At 46.6% G+C, this 24,274-nt stretch overlaps 1 protein-coding gene across 2 annotated transcripts in view; it reads left to right on the top strand.

The window, feature by feature from the left end:
- kcng2 (potassium voltage-gated channel, subfamily G, member 2) overlaps window positions 1–24,274 on the top strand; it is a 75,394-nt gene that overhangs the window by 31,505 nt on the left and 19,615 nt on the right. For both annotated transcript variants that reach the window (XM_038810244.1, XM_038810245.1), the window contains exon 2: window positions 20,402–21,221. In XM_038810244.1, coding sequence (XP_038666172.1) covers window positions 20,478–21,221 — 744 coding nt within the window. In that variant the 5' untranslated portion in view covers window positions 20,402–20,477. The remainder of the gene's footprint in view (window positions 1–20,401; window positions 21,222–24,274) is intronic.

Here is a 24,274-nt window from a genome sequence, read left to right as displayed (position 1 = left end):
CTTAATCTCTTTATTTAAATTGGATTTCAGACACGACAATGCAAAAAGTTTTGTATCATTATATCAACAAAATCATTACATAAAATAACATCTTGCTATCCACAAGCCTCACTTCCCGACGTTTCTAAATTTTGCTCATGCTTTTGGTAATATTTACATTTACAATATCAACGCTTAATATTCAATTTTGCTACGTCAACTTTCAGTGTGGGTGCAGGCTCTGACCACTTTTTTTTAAGTTGCTCTCCCAACTTCTACACCACTCATTTTCAAACTCAATGTCGTGCCCCAGGGTCGCGGAGCGATCGGTTGTAGCATTCGCAATCACGGGAAGAAGTGGCCAATGGTCGCCAACGGTTTTCAAAAATGCTGACCGTGACTGGCTTACAAGAATGCTGGCCATCCCGCGCATGCGTGCCCCCCTCAGCCGGATGCGTAGGCCCGAAACCCAGCGGGGAAGACCACCTCCTCAGTACGCCAGCACGCTGTTCCGGGAGCAGGTTTGAATTTCAATCGACTTGTCTTTTCGCCAGAAGCAGCGGTCACCCGCCTGGTACGCTGGTGTCACATACTCTGGGTGCTTCCTCTGAAGCAAGCAACAGGGCTGCGTAAAGAACTGAAGATGGATCTTTTTGGACTAAGGAAGAGAAAGCCAGAGATGCAAACAGGGCAGGATCTCACAACTGAATCTGCTGGGAAGAGCTTTGCAGTAGAGTACACGGCAAGACAAAGCAGTGCTGGTGTGAGCTCCAGGACCTCTGATAAACAACCCGTACTGAAATGTAACATTGAATGGCAAAGCAAGTGAGGACCAAGCAGGCTCCCTGTCGCATTAAAGGTAAGCGGAAATGATGGGACGCGAATGTTTGCCGGTTGGTAAAAGTGGGTCCCTGGAAAAAAAGTTTGAAAAATACTGTTCTACACCCTCATATTTTTGTTGTAGGTAGGTGAACCCACACGTCCCCTCTTATAATCCACCCTCTGAGGTTCAGCTTGAACCTGTCTCGGCAAAGGAAAGGGTCAAGGATTACACCTCTTCCCTTAATAGTTTATTGGAACATTGATTAACTTGTAAACGTCAGTAACCTGGTCCCCTTTGAAGTTAAATCAGCGCTCACAAATGAACTAACAAATGTCAATATCCTGCTCCTTTTAGGTTAAATCAGTATTATGCTCACAAACACCGTCCCCATAACATCTGAGCTGCACCCATACTGTTAACCTTTGGATAGCTGCTTCTGAAAAGTTACTGCTTCAGTCCCTGCTGTTCCTTTAGTTTCGATGTTCCATTTTAATCCCTCCAATTTCCTTACTAACTTTATTTTCTGAGAGCTCTATGCTGTGCAGTGCTGCTGGTGTTGTCTGCTGCTGCTATTCCTCTTGTCTGCTTCAGCTGCCACTTACCGCCCTTACCACTGAAATACGCATTTCTTAAAAATCCCAAAAGTCACACCTGTGGTAGAAAAAACCCACCCCAAAATCTGGGTCACCTAACGCATCGCAACAATTTCATGAATAGTCCACTAAAATGCAAAAGCTCCTTGTTATATCAGGTCAGTTTCATTTTAATCGAAAACAATTCTGGTTCCTAAATAGATAGTTATAATATGAAGGTGGCTTTGATGGGGAAGAGCCTGATTATGATGGCTGGTAGTGTCATAAAATGAAAGAAAAACACCACATTTCGCCCGGAAATAACAAAACTTTAAATAAGACCTGTGATTTTTTAAAAACATGGACATGCAAGCCAAAGAGGGCTGAGGATGCAATATCAGTAACTGGCTAAATTGTTGATGGGTGATACTCTGAGAGACAATGGAGAGCCACTCTGTTTCCTGACAAGAAACTTCAAAAACATCCAGAAACTAATTGCCATATCCAGTGGAGACAATGGGAGATAGTGGGAGATGAATATCATCTCATCAAGAGATATCCTGTGTGTAAGAGATATCCTCTGATTGTTGAAGTAATCCAAGTTACCAAAGACCACAGCGGCAAAGGAAGCAGGGAAACCTCTCGGCTAAACTGCAGAATCTCAAAGCCGATGATTCACCTGCTAAAGTCAGTGTTACTGGAATTGAATCACAATGGCCGCAATGCTTAACCATTTATTCCTCATGATTCGAGGACTGTTTCATGTACCTTTTTGCTTCACTTACTTTGGACTCAATTTTCACTTTGAATCTGTATGAATGTACATACATGTGTTTTATCATTTTCTTGCATTTAGAAGTTAATAAACCCACTCTACCTTTAGCTCAGGAAAGCCTGGTTAAATTGGCTCCTTTTAAAACATAAATATTGGGCCTGGGGAAAGGTTCTGGTGAACCACTGTGCACCTGTATTAGGGGATGTACGGTAGGACCTGCACTACAGGCTCGCCGGTAGCCCCTGCCGGCTAGCTCCGCCCACAAGGAGCCGTATAAATATGCGTGACCTCCTCCTGATCAGCCATTTCGCCAGCTGCAGCAGGAGGCCACGCATCTGACTGTAATAAAGCCACAGTTGTACCAATCTGAGTTTTTCGTGCAATTGATCGTGCATCAAAGGTATCCACAAAGGGACGATCCCTTTTAAATTTCTTGTTGCGACCAGCGGAGGGGGTTGAATAAAGAAAGGGAGCCAGTCCATCCCTCCTCACCCGGGGCGTAACAATTTGGGGGTATTCCAACTGGATGATATCAAATTGAGGGATCTTGCCTGCATTAACAAATGCAGGGAACCTCACCTGGCTGTAACAGTGCTTTTCGCTCTGTATCAAAAGTATCTCTGGGATTAGCATTTGCAAGGATTGCACATACAGACACAATGGCTCCAAATCTCTAGCCATTATTTACAGTTCTACAATATGTAGATGCATACTCAGTGTATGGTCCAATGGCTTTGTTAGCCCTCTCTTAACTAGTATGTTGAAAAGGTCAGTGGATGTATATCAATTTTTTAATGTCCCCTGGAACACTAGGAGACAGTGTTTGGCCAATTTCTGAATATTATCCAGCACAGACAGCCTTTTCTTGCAGTATCATTATTTTTTGTGTTTACATTCGGTTTCTTTTAAGTTCTGGCTGAGCACAATTCTTGGTTTCAACAACCAGCCTCGGGCAATGCCAAAGGCAATTCTCTGGTTTATATATTTGTTTCAAAGTTATGGAAATGTGCTGTAGTCCTTAGCAAGGCTCAAATTAAGCTCAGTCATTACAGACCTTTCCATTCAATCCATAACTTACACTTTTGTTAACATTGGAAACATACAAAACATATGGGACAGAAGGAAGACGTGTGACCCACTGTTTGTTCGCTGATTGAAAAATAGAAATCCAGTGTAATTTCACTTTCTAGTTCTTAGTCAATATCCCTGTAGATTATGACACTTGAACTACACATCCAAGTATTTTTTTAAATGTGATGAGCATTTCTTTTATTAACCTTCCAAATCCCCACCACCCAGTGGGTAAAAAACAATTCTCCTCAACTTCCTTCTAATCCCTCGACCAATCCCTTCATGGCCCCTACTTATTGGCCTCTCTGTTCGTGAAAACAGATCCTTCTTATCCACTAAATCTAGGCCCCTCATTATTTTACACACTGCAACTAAACCTTCTGTTTGCCTCTTCCGTTCCAAAGAAAACATAAGAACATAAGAACTAGGAGCAGGAGTAGGCCATCTGGCCCCTCGAGTCTGCTCCGCCATTCAATGAGATCATGGCTGATCTTTTGTGGACTCAGCTCCATTTTCCGGCCTAAACACCATAACCCTTAATCCCTTTATTCTTCAAACAACTATCTATCTTTATCTTAAAAACATTTAATGAAGGAGCCTCAACTGCTTTACTGGGCAAGGAATTCCATTGATTCACAACCCTTTGGGTGAAGAAGTTCCTCCTAAACTCATTCCTAAATCTACTTCCCCTTATTTGAGGCTATGCCCCCTAGTTCTGCTTTCACCCGCCAATGGAAACAACCTGCCCGCATCTATCCTATCTATTCCTTTCATAATTTTATATGTTTCTATAAGATCCCCCCTCATCCTTCTAAATTCCAATTAGTACAGTTCCAGTCTACTCAACCTCTCCTCGTAATCCAACCCCTTCAGCTCTGGAATTAACCTAGTGAATCTCCTCTGCACACCCTCCAATGCCAGTACGTCCTTTTTTCAGGTAAGGAGACCAAAACTGAACACAATACTCCAGGTGTGGCCTCACTAACACCGTATCCAGTTGCAGCATAACCTCCCTGGTCTTAAACTCCATTTGTCTAGCAATGAAGGACAACATTCCATTTGCCTTCTTAATCACCTGTTGCACCTGTAAACCAACTTTTTGCGACTCATGCACTAGCACACCCAGGTCTCTCTGCACAGCAGCATGTTTTAGTATTTTATCATTTAAATAATAATCCCTTTTGCTGTTATTCCTACCAAAATGGATAACCTCACATTTGTCAACATTGTATTCCATCTGCCAGACCCTAGCCCATTCACTTAACCTATCCAAATCCCTCTGCAGACTTCCGGTATCCTCTGCACTTTTTGCTTTACCACTCATCTTAGTGTCATCTGCAAACTTAACACATTGGCCTTGGTCCCCAACTCCAAATCATCTATGTAAATTGTGAACAATTGTGGGCCCAACACTGATCCCTGAGGGACACCAGAAGCTACTGATTGCCAACCAGAGAAACACCCATTAATCCCCACTCTTTGCTTTCTAATAATTAACCAATCCTCTGTCCATGCTACTACTTTACCCTCAATGCCATGCATCTTATCTCATGCAGCAACCTTTTGTGTGGCACCTTGTCAAAGCCTTTCTGGAAATCCAGATATACTACATCCATTGGCTCCCTGTTATCTACCGCACTGTTAATGTCCTAAAAAAATGCCACTAAATTAGTTAGGCACGACCTGCCCTTTATGAACCCATGCTGCGTCTGCCCAATGGGACAATTTCCATCCTGATGCCTCGCTATTTATTCCTTGATGATAGATTCCAGCATCTTCTCTACTACCGAAGTTAAGCTCACTGGCCTATAATTACCTGCTTTCTGCCTACCTCCTTTTTTAAACAGTGGTGTCATGTTTGCTAATTTCCAATCCACCGGGACCACCCCAGAGACTAGTGAATTTTGGTAAATTATCACTAGTGCATTTGAAATTTCCCTAGCTACCTCTTTTAGCACTCTGGGATGCATTCCATCAGGGCCAGGAGACTTGTCTACCTTTGGCCCCATTAGCTTGCCCATCGCTAGCTCCTTAGTGATAACAATCATCTCAAGGTCCTCACCTGTCATAGCCTCATTTCTATCAGTCACTGGCATGTTATTTGTGTCTTCCACTGTGAAGACCGACCCAAAAAACCTGTTCAGTTCCTCAGCCATTTCCTCATCTCCCATTATTAAATCTCCCTTCTCATCCTCTAAAGGACCAATATTTACCTTAGCCACTCTTTTTGTTTTGTATATTTGTAGAAACTTTTCCTCTCTGTTTTTATACTCTGAGCAAGTTTACTCTCATAATCTATCTTACTCTTCTTTATAACTTTTTTGCAGCTTTCTGTTGCCCCCTAAAGATTTCCCAGTCCTCTGGTCTCCCACTAACCTTTGCCACTTTGTATGCCCAGTCAATCCAGTCTTTCCTCCGAGCTAGAATTCTCCTTTTGTGGCAACACCCTTGTAAATCCCCTCTATGCTGTCTGTAGTGCAAGCATATCCTTATTCCAGCCATTCATTTTTCGAACAGAGGTAAAACATGAGCTTGAATATTCTGCGATCACCACCAAAATTATGATGGGATGGCATTTTTACACATCCAGCATGTCGAGCACTGATTCGACTCGAACATTCCAGGATCCGTCTTGTTTGTACAGTCAGCAAGCTTGATGTGTCGGAATAGCCTCTAACTGGAAGCTGACATGAGGGGAGGGAATAACAAGCTGCTTATATTAAAAGGGCAGGCATTACCCAAAGACCTCTTCCCTTCAATTGCAATAAGTATGGAGGTCTTTTAAAAAAAATAAATTTAGAGCACCCAATTCATTTTTCCAAGGGGCAATTTAGCGTGGCCAATCGACATACCCTGCATATCTTTGGGTTGTAGGGGCGAAACACATGCGAACACGGGGAGAATGTGCAAACTCCACACGGACAGTGAGCCAGAGCCGGGATCGAACCTGGGACCCCAGCGCCGTGAGGCAGCAGTTCGCCACCATGCTGCCCAGAATAGAGGTCTTGTGGCGCAGTGGGTAGTATCTCTGCACCTGAGCCAGTAGCTCTGGTTTGAGTCCTACCCCAGGGCTTGATGGCCAAGGCAAGGTGCATTCATAAGACCTGCAAACCCTTCCAACACACATGCCAATGGCAAGCGATAGAATCGGGAGAGATTCCTGGTCAGTCACGTGATGGAACGAAAGTTTAGAGCCTTTCCCAACATTATTCACAGCTACAGACTACAAAACACAAGTAAAAATGCAGGTTGAAGGACTGCACGGTGGCCTAGTGGTTAGCACAACCGCCTCACGGCGCTGAGGTCCCAGGTTCGATCCCGGCTCTGGGTCACTGTCCGTGTGGAGTTTGCACATTCTCCCCGTGTCTGCGTGGGTTTCGCCCCCACAACCCAAAAATGTGCAAAGTAGGTGGATTGGCCACGCTAAATTGCCCCTTAATTGGAAAAAAATAATTGGCTAATCTAAATTTATAAAAAAAAAATGCAGGTTGCCAGAACAGCTTGAACTCTGAGTGAACTTTAACACATCACCACCACACAACAAGTCTTTGGTTCGGACATTGTCTCAAATATTTGCGTTGGAACACAAGAGACAACTCCCAGATTTAACGAGCGAATGCAGAAAGGTTAGGAGTTAGGAAATGCAAGAGATTAGTAACGAGGAATACTGTTCAATGGAATAGGCCATCAGGGGACAAAGGAGGGCAGCTCAGAATCAATGGAGAGAATCAACAAATTTCTGAATCGGAAAAATGAATGCTACTAATTGAACCGTGGCTGATGCATACTTTACTGTGTAGGGCCAAGAGGAGTCAGTGTGCTATTCCGGCCCCACAAAACTTCTTCTCCACATCCTTCCCCTCTTCTGTACCATGTTACCCCATACACTCCTAGATCACACGCCTCACTGGGTGTTAACGGACAGCCAACGGTTGCCCAACTTCCAGTGAGCTGGCAGCTTCTCCCTGCCTATCTCCCACTTGGGACAGGAAGAAAATGGGTTGACATGAAGTTAATGACCTCACCTGAGGAAGGAGCTACGCTCTGAAAGCTCGTGTTTGAAACAAACCTGTTGGACTTTAACCTGGTGTTGTAAGACTTCTTACTGTGCTCACCCCAGTCCAACGCCGGCATCTCCACAACATGAAGTTAATGAGGGGGACGAGAATATAACTGAAATCATTAGTTTCCTGCGGGAGTTCCCATTAAATCAGGACACAAAAGAGCGAGTTGAAACTAATAATTTCCTTAACCTCAGCAATTCATAACTTTCTACTGTCTCTTTTGATTGTGAACACAATGCACATTCCCACTAAGATGTAGTTACATTTAAAATTTTTAATAAACTTTGTCTGGCTGATAGATATTTATTTGTGCTTAGAAGCCGACAGTAATAGAGCTTTTACATTACACTGGAGGACCTTTTTAATGTTTCTCATCTACAACAGTGGTTCTTGATAATCTCAGAGGTTGGAACAACATCCGAGTAAAATTAAGTTTTTAATATTAATCCATTGTTTGATGATGTGGTACGGTATATTTAGCTCCAATAACATTTTTAAAAAATATTTGAAAATCGATTGGTGTCTACAGTAATAATTTGTACATGCACAGTGCCTTTAACAGAGAGAAACATCTCAGGGAGCTTTACAGAGACATAATAATAGGGGGGAAAATAGGTGTTCAGCCAAAGAAGGAAATATTAGAATGGATCAATGTCCTCAGAAGGAGTTTAAAGGAAAAGGGGGAGGTGGGGATGAATAAGAGCTCAGGGAAAGAATTGGGTTTAGGCAGATGAAAGCATCACTATGAATGGTGATATGAAGGGATGAGAGGGGGGATACAGAAAGGCCAGACTTCCGGCGGGAGGGGGGGGGGGGGGGGGGGGGGGCTGTTAGAATGTAGGAGGTTACAGAAATAGGGAAGGGCAAGGCTGTACAGAGATCTAAACATTGCAATAAAAATGGTAAATTTAAGGTTTTGAGGTATTGTGACATGTAGACAAGATTACATCTTGGGTGGTATGGTAGCACAGTGGTCAGCACTGTTGCTTCACAGCGCCAGGGACCTGGGTTCGATTCTCGGCTTGGGTCACTGACTGTGCGGAGTCTGCACGTTCTCCCCGTGTCTGCGTGGGTTTCCTCCGGGTGCTGCGGTTTCCTCCCACAAGTCCCGAAAGGCGGGCTTGTTAGGTGAATTGGACATTCTGAATTCTCCCTCTGTGTACCCGAACAGGCGCCGAAGTGTGGCGACTAGGGACTTTTCACAGTAACTTCATTGCAGTGTTAATGTAAGCCTACTCGTGACAATAATAAAGATTATTATACAAGCAGGTGAGGATTGCCCCCACTGAGGATGAACTAAGGAGGAGAAGTGTTGGAGGAGGATGGTGTGGTTGAACATGTCAAAGGCAGCAAGGTGGTTAAAGGAAAGAGGATGAATGAAATGAAAATGAAAATTAAATGAAAATCACTTATTGTCACGAGTAGGCTTCAACTGAAGTTACTGTGAAAAGCCCCTAGTCACCACATTCCGGCGCCTGTTCGGGGAGGCTGGTACGGGAATTGAACCGTGCTGCTGGCCTGCCGTGGTCTGTTTTCAAAGCCAGCAATGTAGCCCTGTGCTAAACAGCCCATGATGTACCATGATCGCTGCCACCTGAGGTTGCCATTTGTGACTCTGGCCATTTTGTGGAGAGTTTGTTTATTGCTTGTGACTGAAAAATCTAGCATGTCATTTTGTTTCCTAGTTTTACCCCCTTCCTTCCTGGGGCCATGCTGGTCCACAGTTCCATTGGCGTTCATCAGCCTCAGATAACTTGCTGAAGCAGTTTTTCCTCAGGAGTGTCATGATATGCTCCCCACGGGGGTGGCATGCGATGTAGTGGTTAGCACTGAGACTGGCGCTGAGGACCCGGGTTTGAATCCCGGACCTGGGTCGCTGTCCATGTGGAGTTGGCACATTCTCCCCATGTCTGTGTGGGTTTCACCCCCACAACCCAAAGATGCGCAGGTGAGATGGATTGGCCACGCTAAATTACACCCTGAATTGGAAAAAAAAATTGGGTGTTCTAAAAAATTTTTTTTAAATGACATGCATAAATAAATGCAACTCTTAAAAACACTCAAGAAGCTCAACACCATCCAGGAGAAAGCAACCCACTTCATTGTCACCTATGGCAGCCACATGTACTTTCTACAAGATTCACTGTGGGAACTCACCAAGGCTTCTTAGAGAGCACCTTCCAAACGCATGACCATTGCCGTCTAGGAGGACGAGGGCAGCAGACACATGAGACCACCAAAAGCTGCATGTTCCCCTCCAAGTCTCACACACCATCCTGACTTGGAAATATATTGCATCAAAGACCTGGGGTGGGATTCTCCGACCCGCCCGCCAGGTCAGAGAATCGCTTGGGGGCGTGCTGAATCCCGCCCCCGCCGGCTGCCAGGTGCCCCCCCCCCCGGCGATTCTCCAGCCTGCGATGGCCCGAGTGGCCGCCCGTTTTTTTTGCCGGTCCCGCCGGCGTAAATTAGTGTAGGTCCATAACGGCGGGACCTGGTGGCGCGGGCGGTCTCCGAGGTTCTCAGGAGGGTGCAGGGGGATCTGGCCCTGGGAGGTGCCCCCATGGTGGCCTGGTCCGCGGGCGGGCCTGTGCCGTGGGGACACTCTATTCTGCCGCACCGGCGGCTGTAGTAGTCTGCCATGGACGGCGCGGAGACGAAGCCCTCTGCGCATGCGCTGGGATTCCGCCAGCACACGCTGGTGCTCCTGCGCATTCGCCAACTCATGCTGGCCGGCGGAGGCCCTTCGGCGCCGGTTGGCATGGCACCAAGCCCCTTCCCCGCCGCCCGGCGTGGCGCAAACCACTCCGGGGCCGGCCTAGCCCCTGAAGGTGCGGATGATTCTGCACCTTTGGGGCGGCATGACGCCGGTGTGGTTCACGCCACTCCTTCCCACCAGAGTTGCCCGCCCCGCCGATTACATAAGAACATAAGAACTAGGAGCAGGAGTAGGCCATCTGGCCCCTCGAGCCTGCTCCGCCATTCAATTAGATCATGGCTGATCTTTTGTGGACTCAGCTCCACTTTCCGGCCCGAACACCATAACCCTTAATCCCTTTATTCTTCAAAAAAACTATCTATCTTTACCTTAAAAACATGTAATGAAGGAGCCTCAACTGCTTCACTGGGCAAGGAATTCCATAGATTCACAACCCTTTGGGTGAAGAAGTTCCTCCTAAACTCCATCCTAAATCTACTTCCCCTTATTTTGAGGCTATGTCCCTTGTTCTGCTGTCACCCGCCAGTGGAAACAACCTGCCCGCATCTATCCTATCTATTCCCTTCATAATTTTAAATGTTTCTATAAGATCCCCCCTCATCCTTCTAAATTACAACGAGTACAGTCCCAGTCTACTCAACCTCTCCTCATAATCCAACCCCTTCAGCTCTGGGGTTAACCTAGTGAATCTCCTCTGCACACCCTCCAGCGCCAGTACGTCCTTTCTCAAGTAAGGAGACCAAAACTGAACACAATTCTCCAGGCGTGGCCGCACTAACACCTTATACAATTGCAACATAACCTCCCTAGTCTTAAACTCCATCCCTCTAGCAATGAAGGACAACATTCCATTTGCCTTCTTAATCACCTGTTGCACTTGTAAACCAACCTTCTGTGACTGCACTAGCACACCCAAGTCTCTCTGAACAGCGGCATGCTTTAATATTTTATCGTTTAAATAATAATCCCGTTTGCTGTTATTCCTACCAAAATGGATAACCTCACATTTGTCAACATTGTATTCCATCTGCCAGACCCTAGCCCATTCACTTAACCTATCCAAATCCCTCTGCAGACTTCCAGTATCCTCTGCACTTTTCGCTTTACCACTCATCTTAGTGTCATCTGCAAACTTGGACACATTGCCCTTGGTCCCCAACTCCAAATCATCTATGTAAATTGTGAACAATTGTGGGCCCAACACGGATCCCTGAGGGACACCACTAGCTACTGATTGCCAACCAGAGAAACACCCATTTATCCCAACTCTTTGCTTTCTATTAATTAACCAATCCTCTATCCATGCTACTACTTTACCCTTAATGCCATGCATCTTTATCTTATGCAGTAACCTTTTGCGTGGCACCTTGTCAAAGGCTTTCTGGAAATCCAGATATACCACATCCATCGGCTCCCCGTTATCTACTGCACTGGTAATGTCCTCAAAAAATTCCACTAAATTAGTTAGGCATGACCTTCCCTTTACGAACCCATGCTGCGTCTGCCCAATGGGACAATTTCTATCCAGATGCCTCGCAATTTCTTTCTTGATGATAGATTCCAGCATCTTCCCTACTACCAAAGTTAAGCTCACTGGCCTATAATTATCTGCTTTCTGCCTACCTCCTTTTTTAAACAGTGGCGTCACGTTTGCTAATTTCCAATCCACCGGGACCAACCCAGAGTCTAGTGAATTTCGGTAAATTATCACTAGTGCATCTGCAATTTCCCTAGTCATCTCTTTTAGCACTCTGGGATGCATTCCATTAGGGCCAGGAGACTTGTCTACTTTTAGCCCCATTAGCTTGCCCATCACTCCCTCCTTAGTGATAACAATCCTCTCAAGGTCCTCACCTGTCATAGCCTCATTTCTATCAGTCGCTGGCATGTTATTTGTGTCTTCCACTGTGAAGACCGACCCAAAAAACCTGTTCAGTTCCTCAGCCATTTCCTCATTTCCCATTATTAAAACTCCCTTCTCATCCTCTAAAGGACCAATATTTACCTTAGCCACTCTTTTTATCTTATATATTTGTAAAAACTTTTACTGTCTGTTTTTATATTCTGAGCAAGTTTACTCTCATACTCTATCTTACTCTTCTTTATAGCTTTTTTAGTAGCTTTCTGTTGCCCCCTAAAGATTTCCCAGTCCTCTAATCTCCCAGCAATCTTTAGCCACTTTATATGCTTTTTCCTTCAATTTGATACTCTCCCTTATTTCCTTATATCCACGGTCGATTTTCCCTCTTTCTTCCGTCCTTCCTTTTTGTTGGTATTCTGTCCCTGTTTTATTACCTTCCAACTTCCTGCATCGGTTCCCATCCCCCTGCCACGTTAGTTTAAACCCTCCCCAACAGCTCTAGAAAACACCCCCCCTAGGACATCGGTTCCAGTCCTGCCCAGGTGCAGACCGTCTGGTTTGTACTGGTTCCACCTCCCCCAGAACTGGTCCCAATGCCCCAGGAATTTGAATCCCTCCCTCTTGCACCATCTCTCGAGCCACGCATTCATCCTATCTACCCTGACATTCCTACTCTGACTAGCTCGTGGCACTGGTAGCAATCCTGAGATTACTACCTTTGAGGTCCTACTTTTTAGTTTAACTCCTAACTCCCTGAATTCCGCTTGTAGGACCTCATCCCGTTTTTTACCTATATCGTTGGTGCCCATGTGCACCACGACAGCTGGCTGTTCACCCCCCCCCCCCCCCTCCCCCCCCCCCCCCCCCCAGAATGTCCTGCAGCCGCTCAGAGACATCCTTGACCCTTGCACCAGGGAGGCAACATACCATCCTGGAGTCTCGATTGCATCCACAGAACCGCCTGTCTATTCCCCTTACGATCGAGTCCCCTATCACTATAGCCCTGCCATTTTTCTTCCTGCCCTGCTGTGCAGCAGAGCCAGCCACGGTGCCATGAACCTGGCTGCTGCTGCCTTCCCCTGGTGAGCCATCTCCCCCAACAGTATCCAAAGCGGTATATCTGTTTTGCAGGGAGATGACCACAGGGGACACCTGCACTGCCTTCCTACTCTTGCTCTTTTTTTTGGTCACCCATTTTCTATCTCCCTCAGTAACCTTCACCTGCGGTGTGACCAACTCGCTAAACGTGCTATCCACGACCTCCTCAGCATCGCGGATGCTCCAAAGTGAGTCCATCCGCAGCTCCAGAGCCGTCAAGCGGTCTAACAAGAGCTGCAACTGAACACACTTCTTGCACGTGAAGGAGCCAGGGACAGTGGACGTGTCCCTGAGCTCCCACATCGCACACGAGGAGCATGACACGGGTCTGGGATCTCCTGCCATGTCTTAAATCCTTGGTAAACTTAAACAACTAGAATTTCAAAATAAAAATAAATAAATTAGACAATGAAAAGAAAAAGAGAGACCACTTACCAGTCACTTACCAGGGTTAAAAAGCACCTCCTCACACTCTGCACCGAATTACCTCACTGCACCAAATTACCAAGTTTCAATCCCCACTCTGGATGAGTCTCACTCCGGATGTGTCTCCTGGAAAAGTGCTAGCTTTACGGCAGAATCCCGCCCCTGGAAATCCCTCCCTAACAGCACTGTGGGTGTCCCTACACCACGTGGATTGCAGAGGTTCAGGAATGTGGCCCACCACCACCTTTTTGAGGCCAATTAGTGATGGACAAGAAATGCTGGCCGAACCAGCAAAGTCCACATCCCATGAAAGAATAAATACAAATGTAGGTTCCTGATTTTGATCTTTCACACCTTCATACACTGGTGAAAACATTGTCTTAACTCCATTGCTGTCTCTGAGACCAACTTGTCACTGGAATTGCTCAGATAATGTGCAGTCTGTAACACTCCAGGCCGTCAACATTCATCCCCATAGTTATGCTGTTTTTAGTCTTTTATCATCATGAAAGGTTTTCTAGTTGGCAGTGCTCAAAAAATGCCTTTTCTGAAGGTGATAATATTTCAAAAAAGCCTTTCTTCAATTCCTTTGTGATCCAATGTACTGGCATTTGGTTTGTCAAACAGTAAAGTCTACATTGCTTTTCTCTTTCATCTATCTTACTGACTTTTACTCTGACTATAAGAGCAGGTCAGAGGCAGGGAATTGTGCAGTGAGAAACTCACCTCCTGGCCCCCTAAAGCTTGTCCACCATCAACAAGGCACAAATCCGGAGTGATAGAATAATCTCCACTTGCCTGGGTGAGTCAGTGACACTCAAGAAGTGCAGCATCATGCCAAGGGAGTGCAGAAAGCTAGATCGGCACTTCAACCACCACTTTAAACATTTACTCCCTCCTCCACAATGGCACATGGTGGCTGTAGTGTGTGTAACATCTGCCAGATGCACGGCTGCAACACGGCAATGCACCTATCACAGGAATTTTTAAACCTACAACCTGTACCTTCTAGAAGGACGAGGGCAGCAAATGCATGGGGAACACCACCACCTTGAAGCTCCCCACCACAGCCACACACCATCCTGACTTGGAAATGGATTTTCATCCTGGAGGCCGGAAGTGGGGGTTGGGACAATTCTCATCTCGCCCTGTCCACTTTGGGAGAAGGTGCTGTAAGGGTGGAATTTTCATTGCGTGTCCGGGGGGGGGGGGGGGGGGGGGGGGGTTGTGGGGGTGCGGGGGGTGGGGGGGGGGGGGGGTGCAGCGGCTCATTTAAGGCAGAGATTTGGAGAAATGTTTTCTCTCAGAAGGTAGTGAGTCTCTGGAACGCTCTCCCTCAAAAGCCAGTGGAAGCAGAAACTTTGAATATTTTTAAGGCTGAGCTCAAGAGATTCTTGATTAACAAGGGGGTGAAAAGTTATCGGGGAACAGTAGGAATGTGGGTTGAGGTTACAATCAGATCAGTCATGATATTATTGAAAGGTGGAGCGGGTTTCGAGGAGCTGAGTGACCTGCTCCTGTTTCTAATTTGTATGTTTGTATGGATGTAAATTCATAATCTTCATATGACTTTAGAAACACGGAGTAAATGAATTGGGCAGGATTCTCTCAGCCCAGGCCCAGCCGGAGAATCGCCGGGGCGGGCGCGAATCGCGCGACGCCGCCCCGACGCCGGTCCGCCGATTCTCCAGAGTGTGGAGAATCGGCGCCACTGGCGCCAGCATGGTGCTGGTCAGGGGCCGCTCTACGCAGCCCCACCGGTCATTCTCCGCCCGTGATGGGCCGAGCGGCTGCGCAAAAATATCTGAATCCTGCCGGCGCCGTCCACGTGTGCTCTTACTCAGCAGGACCTCGGCGTGGATGCATCTGGGAGTGGCCTGGTTTTGGTGGTGGGGGGGTCCAACCCCAGGGGGGGCCTCCGCTGTTGCCTGGCTCGCGATTGGTGCCTACCGATCGGCGGGCCGGCCTCACGGGCTGGGGGACTCTTTTGCTCCGTGCCGGCCCCTGTAGCCGTGCGCCATGTTGCGCCGGGGCCGGCGCGGAGAAGGGAGCCAGTGCGCATGCGCGCATTGGCGCCGGTCCCACTGCGCATGTGCAGACCCGCTGCGCCCATCTGACGCCGGGATCGGCAGCTGGAGCGGCGTGGGTAGTTCCAGTGCCGTGCTGGCCCCCTGCAAGGGTCAGAATCGCTGCTCCTGAATGCATGTTGACGCCATCGAGAAACACGACGGCGTTTACGTCGGCATCAACACTTAACCTCAGGATCAGAGAATCCCGCCCATTATTCCTTATTCCAAGATGGAGTCGAGAGCCTGTATAAACACAGGTAGATTCTTTGATCTGTAGATGATCCAGAATGTTAATCTAGTTCCATTTGTTCAAATCATCAATGAGGACATGAGCCCGGACAAAGTGTGCATTGCTGACCCTGAAGTAATTCTTCACACAGTATGCACCCTGGAATCTTTAAACTCAATTAATTGATATATTTAAAGGTTTTTACAACTTTAGTTCATTGTTCACATTGAGTGTTGAGCTTTTAGCTTTGTTTCATGTATTGAAATTTGAGAATGTCACTCCACCCACACATAAACAACACTTTGAGACATCTATGAAAGACTGCTTCCTCCAAAAGTCTCACAGAATATTGGACGGTGTAACAAATATACTCATTAAGGTGTTGTCTTGAGCCTTGCGGAATCATTTCTTTTCTAAGTATTTGAATCATGAACAACTTCATTTTTAACCTTTGTAATTACTTTTAAATAAAAGTAACTCTTGATCTTGTAGCTAGTGTAAATGCCTGATACTAAGTGATAACCCCAGGCTTTCAATGTAGAGTGCAACATTTCAAAATAAAATGGCACAACATGCTTGACAGGAGACTTGGTCAACTTATCAAAAACTTCATTGATTAGAATATAGTGCAGAGAAATAGGCCATTTGGCTCACCACTTATTTGCCTTGTGTTTTTTTTTTAGAAAATATTTTATTGAAGCATTTGTCATTTTTACAGTTTGAACAATTTAACATTTCTTAAACGACCGAGCGGGCCAACACGCAACAACATTAAAATAACATATCCTACTACCCCCTCCACCCTATCTCCTGATTACCCGTATATTAAGTTCCCGGTCCTCCCCTTACTGCTGACGTTCAATTTTCCTTGGAGATGTCGATGACCGGCTGCCACCTCCAGGTGAACCCCTGGGTTGAAGCTCTCGAGGCGAGCTTAATCTTTACCAGACCGAGTAACCCTGCCATGTCGCTAACCCACACACCTGACTTTGGAGGCTCCGAGTCCCACCATCCCAGCAAAATCCAACTACGGGCCGCCAGGGAGAAGAAGGCCTGGACATCGGCCTCCCCCCCCCCCCCCCCCCCCCCCCCCCCCCCCCCCCCCCCCCCCCCCCCCCCGGCCCCGATCTTCAGGTGCCACAAATATTGCCATTTCTGGACTCAGAGTCACCCTCCCTTCCAGGACCTCTGACATGAAGTCCGCAAATCCCTGCAGAATCCCCTCAACTTCGGATACGCCCAGAACACATGCACATGATTCGCCGGGCTTCCCCCGCAGCGTCCGCACCTGTCCTCAAAAAACCTGCTCATCCGGGCTACCATCACGTGGGCCCGATGAACCACCTTGAACTGGATCAGGCTAAGCCTGGCACACGACGAGGATGAATGAACCCTCCTCAAGGCCTTTTCCCACAGTCCGACTTCCAACTCCCCTCCCAACTCTTTCCCCCACTTCCTCTTCACCTCCCCGATTGGGACCCCTGCCCACTCCACCAATTCCTTATATATCTCCGAGACCCTCCCCTCCCCAACTCACGCTTTTGACAACACCTTATCCTGTGGCCCCCTCCGAGGGAGGCAAACTTATTTGCCTTTGTGGTCCTCCACATTCTCTCTCCCTCATTTCGGTTTTACAGCGTACCGTTCTATTCTTTTCTCTCTCGTGCATTTGTTTGTGCCCTCTGAAAAACATCTAAACTATTTGCTTTCAATACTCCCTGTGGTAACAAGTTCCACGGTTTAACCATTCTCTAAAGAGAGAAATTCATCATTATCTCTGTTGAATTCATTAGTAATTATCTTGGATTTATGGCCTTAAGTTTTGGATTCTTCCACCTTCTCTCCATACCTACCCTGTCTGATCCTTTCATAATTATAATCAGATCTCCTCAAAGTGTTCCTTTCTTAAAATATAAGGCCCCAACCCGTTCAGTATTTCCCAATAGCTTTAAACTTCCAGCTCTGGTGCCTTCCATTGTAAATCTGTTTTGAACCTTCTCCCATGCTTTATGCTCTCTTTATAGTACAGAATGTTGCACCGTAGCCCTGTATGTGGCCTGACCGCTGTCCACTGCACAACTCCACTACTTTTGAATTCGATAATCCAAGAACTAAATTACTGTGACATGATAGCATTTTTAATTGTCTTGCTGATCTGCCGAAACTGTACGCAGAACAATACTATTGTGTATTTTCTTTTTATTTTCTTTTATTTTCATGCACTTAATGATCTGTTGAGCTGTTCGCAGAAAATAGTTTCCACTGTACCTCGGTACACGTGACAATAAACACATCCAATCCAATCCAAATGATTTTTTAAAAATTCCTAGATCTTTTTTGCTTTTCAACCTCATTTGATTCCGTACTTTATAAGGTGTAGATGATTTTTCCAAATTTCCTACCAAAGTACATGAAGCAACGAATTTTTTTTGTCTTTTTTTAAATTTAGAGTACCCAATTCATTTTTCCAATTAAGGGGCAATTTAGCATGGCCAATCCACCTACCCTGCATATCTTTGGGTTGTGGGGGCGAAACCCACGCAGACACGGGGAGAATGTGCAAACGCCACACAGACAGTGACCCAGAGCCGGGATCGAACCTGGGACCTTGGCACCGTGAGGCATTAGGCTAACCCACTGCACCACCGTGCTGCCCTGTGCAAAGAACTTTCATGAAGGATGCAGGTGTAGTTATACCTCCATAAGCAACTATTGTTTCCATTCATTGTCCATGAACATATTCTTCACATATCATCAAATAGGTTTTGAAAAGGCAGAAAAAATATTTTAGAAAAAACAAAAGCAGAAGAAAAAAGGATTACGAAAGACAATACATTAGAAATATAGAAAATAAGAGCAGGAGAAGGCCATTCAGCCCTTCAAACCAACTCCGCCACTCATTATGATCAAGGCTGATCATCCAACTCAATAGCCTAATTCCACCTTCCCCCCCATATCCTTTGATCCCCTTCGCCCCAATTGCTAAATCTAACTGCTTCTTGAAAACATACAGGGCGGAATTCTCCGCTCCCGGGAAAAATCGGGAGGGCCGTCGTGAACTCGGCCGAGTTTCATGACGGCCTCGGAGGCCGCTCCTCGCCCCCTATTCTCCCCTCCCGGTGGGGCTAGGAGCGGCGCTCCGTAACTCTCGGCCGCGGGGGTGTCGCGCCGAGAATGACGCGGCCGGCGCGCCTAATGGCGTCAGCTGTGCATGCGCAGGTTGGCCGGCTCCAACCCGCACATGCGCGGCTGACGTCACGACGGCTGACAGCTCGAACCCGCGCATGCGCGGTGGCCGTCTTTCCCCTCAGCCGCCCCGCAAGACGTGGCTGCTTGATCCTGCGGGGCGGCGGAGGGGAAATAGTGCGTCCGATTGAGACGCCGGCCCAACGATCGGTGGGCACCGATCACGGGCCTCTCCCCTCCCGAGCACAGTCGTGGTGCTCATTCCCCACCAGACCCCTACAAGCCCCAAACGGGCATCTCCACATCCGTTTCACGACGGCAGCGACCAGGTGTGGTTGCCGCCGTTGTGAAACGGTCGCGAACGGCAGGCCGCTCGCGCATCCGGGTCGGAGAATCGCCGTTTGCCGTGAAAAACTGCGAGCGACGATTCTTCTAAGTGGGGGGAGGGGGGAGGGGAGAATCGCGGGGGGCGCAAGGGGGGCGTGAAATTTGTCGGGGGGCCCTCCCGCGATTCTCCCACGCGTCGCGGGGAGCGGAGAATCGCGCCCACAATGTTTGACCTTAATTTTCTTTTGCCCCTAATTGCAAGTGTAACTTTGAAACATAGAATCCCTACAGTGCAGAAGGAGGCCATTCGGCCCATCTAGTCTGTGCCAACCCTCTGAACGATCACCATACCTCTGCCCGCTCCCCCACCCTATCCCCACAACCCCACCTAACCTACACATTTTTGGACACTAATGGGAAATTTATCATGGCCAATCCACCTAGCCTGCAAATCTTTGGACTGTGGGAGGAAACCGGAGCACCCGGAGGAAACCCACGCAGACATGGGGAGAACGTGCAAACTTCACTCAGACAGTCACCCAAGGCCGGAATCGAACATGGGTCCCTGGCGCTGTGCGGTAGCTGTGTTAACCACTGTGCCCCCATGTACTCTGAAGAAGAATCATACGGATGTGGAATGTTAACTCTGTTGCTCTCTCCACAGATGCTGCCAGACCTGCTGACTCTTTCCAGCATTTCTGTGTTATTCTTTAGATTTCCAGCTTTCGCAGTATTTTGCGTTATAATACATCCCCAGTGTCCTGTGTGACAGATACAGCACTCCCCCACCTTTTATCTCAAATGCATTTTTGTCCTAAGTAAGTCTTGTCGTGCAGTGGGTAGCATCCAAGCCTCTGAGCCAGAAGCTTTGAGTTCGAGACCCACTACCAGAATGGCCAAGGAAGGTGTGTTCATAATGCAGCTATCAGATTGATCACCAACCTGGAAATCCTTCCAGTATTCCCCCATGGCAGTTGATCAGAGTGGAAGAGATGCCTGGGTAGCCTTGTGATGAGAAAGAATGTTGGAGCCCCTATCATTACTATCCTTAACTCCAGATTGCAACATGCATATTGCCATAGCAACTCGTACTTCCTGATTGAAGTGTAATACAGCACCACTATAATTGTTTCTGACTAATTAGTTATTAGGTGTGACATGATTAGATATTTAGCTTTATGATCAATCTTTTCTCATTACAGATGCAACAACTTTATTTCGGTGGATCGTTTTCCACGAGCTGGAATGACTGAGTAGTTCTGCAGAGCGGTATTTGAAATGACGATGGCTCTGTTGGCTGATGGCAGATCTGAGCGGGAGCTCAAGAGATTCCCGTGCAACCTGGGAAGTGTAGAGACCTGCACCAAGAAGGGAATTTATTACCATAAGCTCAAACAGCTTCAACCAGACGAGGACGTCCGCTGCGTCACCCAACTCAACGAGAGTCTTCGGTTCGCAATCATTAATGTTGGAGGCATTAAGTATAGGATTTCATGGACTACACTCGACCAGATCCCATTAACACGCCTTGGCAAGCTGAAATCATGTCGCGGCTATGATGAAATCATGGACATCTGCGATGATTACGATGTGACCCGCAATGAATTTTTCTTCGATCGCAATCCGTGTGCCTTCAGAACTATCATGACTTTCCTGACGGCTGGGAAACTAAGGCTCCTCAGAGAGATGTGCGCGCTCTCCTTCCAGGAGGAGCTGATTTACTGGGGCATTGAGGATGAAAACCTCGAGTGGTGTTGTCGCCGTAAGCTGAACCAGAAAGTAGAGGAACTGGAAGAACTCAAGAGGGATTATGAAGTGCTACTTACTGAAGAATCACAGGGTGCCTTTGATGACACGACTCGCCTGGGTCACTGCATGAAGAACCTCAGGGACATGGTGGAGAATCCCGATTCAGGGATCCCAGGAAAGCTCTTTGCTTGCCTTTCCGTTATATTTGTGACGATCACGACAGTAAGTCTCTGCATCAGCACTATGCCTGATCTGAGAGAAGAGGAAGAGCGGGTGAGTTATCGCGTTATCGTGCAGTGAACTGGTAATCTTAGGCTGCATGGTATTTTATAATGCTGCAAATGACTCTCCATGTAAAAATTCACTTCTTTCATTTTTATTTTGCAACAAGAATTAAGGAAGTTTGCCCTGTTCTGAATTATTTATCGACTTTCATCAACGCCATCTTGGCAGATTGGGATCTAAGCTTTGAACAACAGCTGCTATTGGTTTGGCATCTATAAAACAAATGTGACACTGCACCGCATGAGGGGTCATTATGTCAGATGACCAAAATCTTGGTCAAAGAGGTTTTAAGGAGTGTATTGATGGAGGAAAGTTGTGCAGAGAGGCAAAGAGGTGTAAGGAGGGTAATTCAGGCCTTCTGGCCCAGGCAGCTGAAGGCACAATCACCAGTGGTGGACTGGATGAAAGTTGGGATGCCAGAATTGGAGAGGCACAGAATTCTCAGAGGAGGTTATAGTGATACACAAGAGTGACTTGCCTACATTACAACACCGTTCACACTTCATAAAATAATTGGCTGGAAAGCTTTGAGAGACATTCTAAAGTTGTGAAAGGTGCTGTAGAAATTCAAGTCTTTCCCCCTTTAATCTCTGATAGCCCCTCTCTAAGTTTTGCACCAACACTCCTTCACCCTCTTCCTTTAATGTGGAGATGCCAGCGTTGTACTGGGGTGGGCACAGTAAGAAGTCTTACAACACCGGGTTAAAGTCCAACATGTTTGTTTCAAACACTAGCTTTCGGAGCACTGCTCCTTCCTCCAGTGCTCTGAAGGCTAGTGTTTGAAATAAACCAGTTGGACTTTAACCTGGTGTTGTAAGACTTCTTACTGTGCTCTTCCTTTAAATCATTCCTTAATATCTACCTCTTTCATCAATCTTTGGTCACCTGTTCTAATATCTCCTTATATAGTCCAATTCTGTCTGTTAACACTTCAGTATGACAGATGGTTTACAACACTGGAAGTGACATATAAAATGTACTGTTGTTTCTTTCTTACTGGTCCAGGGCAGGGTTAATAATTGGTTGCTGATAATGGTTTTGCAGAGCCAGTGAACATACATAAGACCATCAGATATAGGAGCAGAATTAGGCCACTTGGCCCATCGAGTCTGCTCCGCCATTCAACCATGGCTGATATTTTCTCATCCCCATTCTCCTGCCTTCTCCCCATAACCCCCGATCCCCTTATTAATCAAGAACCTATCTATCACTGTCTTAAAGACACTCAGTGAATTGGCCTCCACAGCCTTCTGCAGCAAAGAGTTCCACAGATTCACCACCCTCTGGCTGAAGAAATTCCTCCTCATCGCTGTTTTAAAGGATTGTCCCTTTAATCTGAGATGGTATCCTCTGGTTCTAGTTTTTCCTGCAAGTGTAAACATCCTTTCCACATCCACTCTAACCAGGCCTCGCTGTATCTTGTACGTTTCAATAAGATCCACTCTCATCCTTTCTAAACTCCAACGAGTACAGACCCAGAGTCCTCAAACGTTCCTCATACGAGAAGTTCTTCATTCCAGGGATCATTCTTGCGAACCTCCTCCGGACTCTTTCCAAGGCCAGCACACCCTTCCTTAGATATGGGGCCCAAAACTGCTCACAATACTCCAAATGGGGTCAGACCAGAGCTTAATACAGCCTCAGAAGTACATCCCTGGTAGTGTATTCTAGCCCTCTTGACATGAATGCTAATATTGCATTTGCCTTCTTAACTGCCGACTGAACCTGCACATTAACGTTAAGAGAATCGTGAACAAGGACTCCCAAGTCCCTTTGTACTTCTGCTTTCCGATGCATTTCCCCATTTAGAAAATAGTCTATGCCTGGATTCCTCTTTCCAAAGTGCATAGCCTCACACTTTTCCACATTGTATTTCATTTGCCACTTCATTGCCCACTCTCCTAGCTTGTCCAAGTCCTTCTGCAGCCCCCTTGCTTGCTCAATACTTCCTGTCCCTCTACAGATCTTTGTGTCATCTGCAAACTTAGCAACAGTGCCTTCAGTACCGTCTTCCAGATCATTAATGTATATTGTAAAAAGTCGTGGTCCCAGCACAGACCCCTGAGGCACACCACTAGTCACCGGCTGCCATCCTGAAAAAGACTCCTTTATCCCCACTCTTTGCCTTCTGCCAGTCAGCCAATCCGCTATCCATGCCAGGATCTCACCCTTAACACCATGGGCTTTTAACTTATTTAACAGTCTCCTCTGCGGCACCTTGTCAAATAAATAAATCATGTCCACTGATTCTCCTTTGTCTAACTTGCTTGTTACCTCCTCAAAGAACTCTAACAGATTTGTCAGACATGACCTCCCTTTGACAAAGCCGTGCTGACTCAGTCCTATTTTACCATGCACTTCCAAGTGCTTCGCGATCTCATCGTTAATAACAGACTCTAAAATCTTACCAATGACCAAAGTCAGGCTAACCAGCCTATAATTTCCCGTCTTCTGCCTCCCTCCTTTAACTGTGGTGTTACATTAGCCACCTTCCAGTCCTATGGACCCTTCCTGTCTCCAGTGATTCCTGAAAGATCATCACTAATGCCTCCACAATTTCCTCGGCTACCTCTTTTAGGACCTTGGGGTGTTGTCCATCCGGTCCAGGCGACTTATCCACCTTCAGACCTTTCAGTTTCCCCAGAAACCTCTCCTTAGTAATGGTCACTGCATTCACCTCTGCCCCTTGGTTCTCCTGGAGCTCTGGCATCCCACTGGTGTCTTCCACCGTGAAGACTGATGCAAAGTAACTATTCAATTTGTCTGCCATTTCTTTGTTTCCTATTATTACTTCTCCAGCCACATTTTCTAGTGGTCCAATGTCTATTTTTGCTTCTCTCTTACCTTTTATATATTGAAAAAATCTCTTCCTATTTTCCTTTATATTACTAGCTAGCTTGCACGCGTACTTCATCTTCTCCTCCCTTATTGCCTTTCTTGTTGTCCTCTGCTCGCTTTTATTTATTTTTTTTAAAAAAAATAATAAATTCAGAGTACCCAATTCATTTTTTCCAATCAAGGGGCAATTTAGTGTGGCCAAT

The sequence above is a fragment of the Scyliorhinus canicula genome, chromosome 10 (genome assembly GCF_902713615.1).
Source record: "Scyliorhinus canicula chromosome 10, sScyCan1.1, whole genome shotgun sequence".
Taxonomy (NCBI): domain Eukaryota; kingdom Metazoa; phylum Chordata; class Chondrichthyes; order Carcharhiniformes; family Scyliorhinidae; genus Scyliorhinus; species Scyliorhinus canicula.
This window is presented reverse-complemented; position numbering and strand designations above follow the sequence as displayed.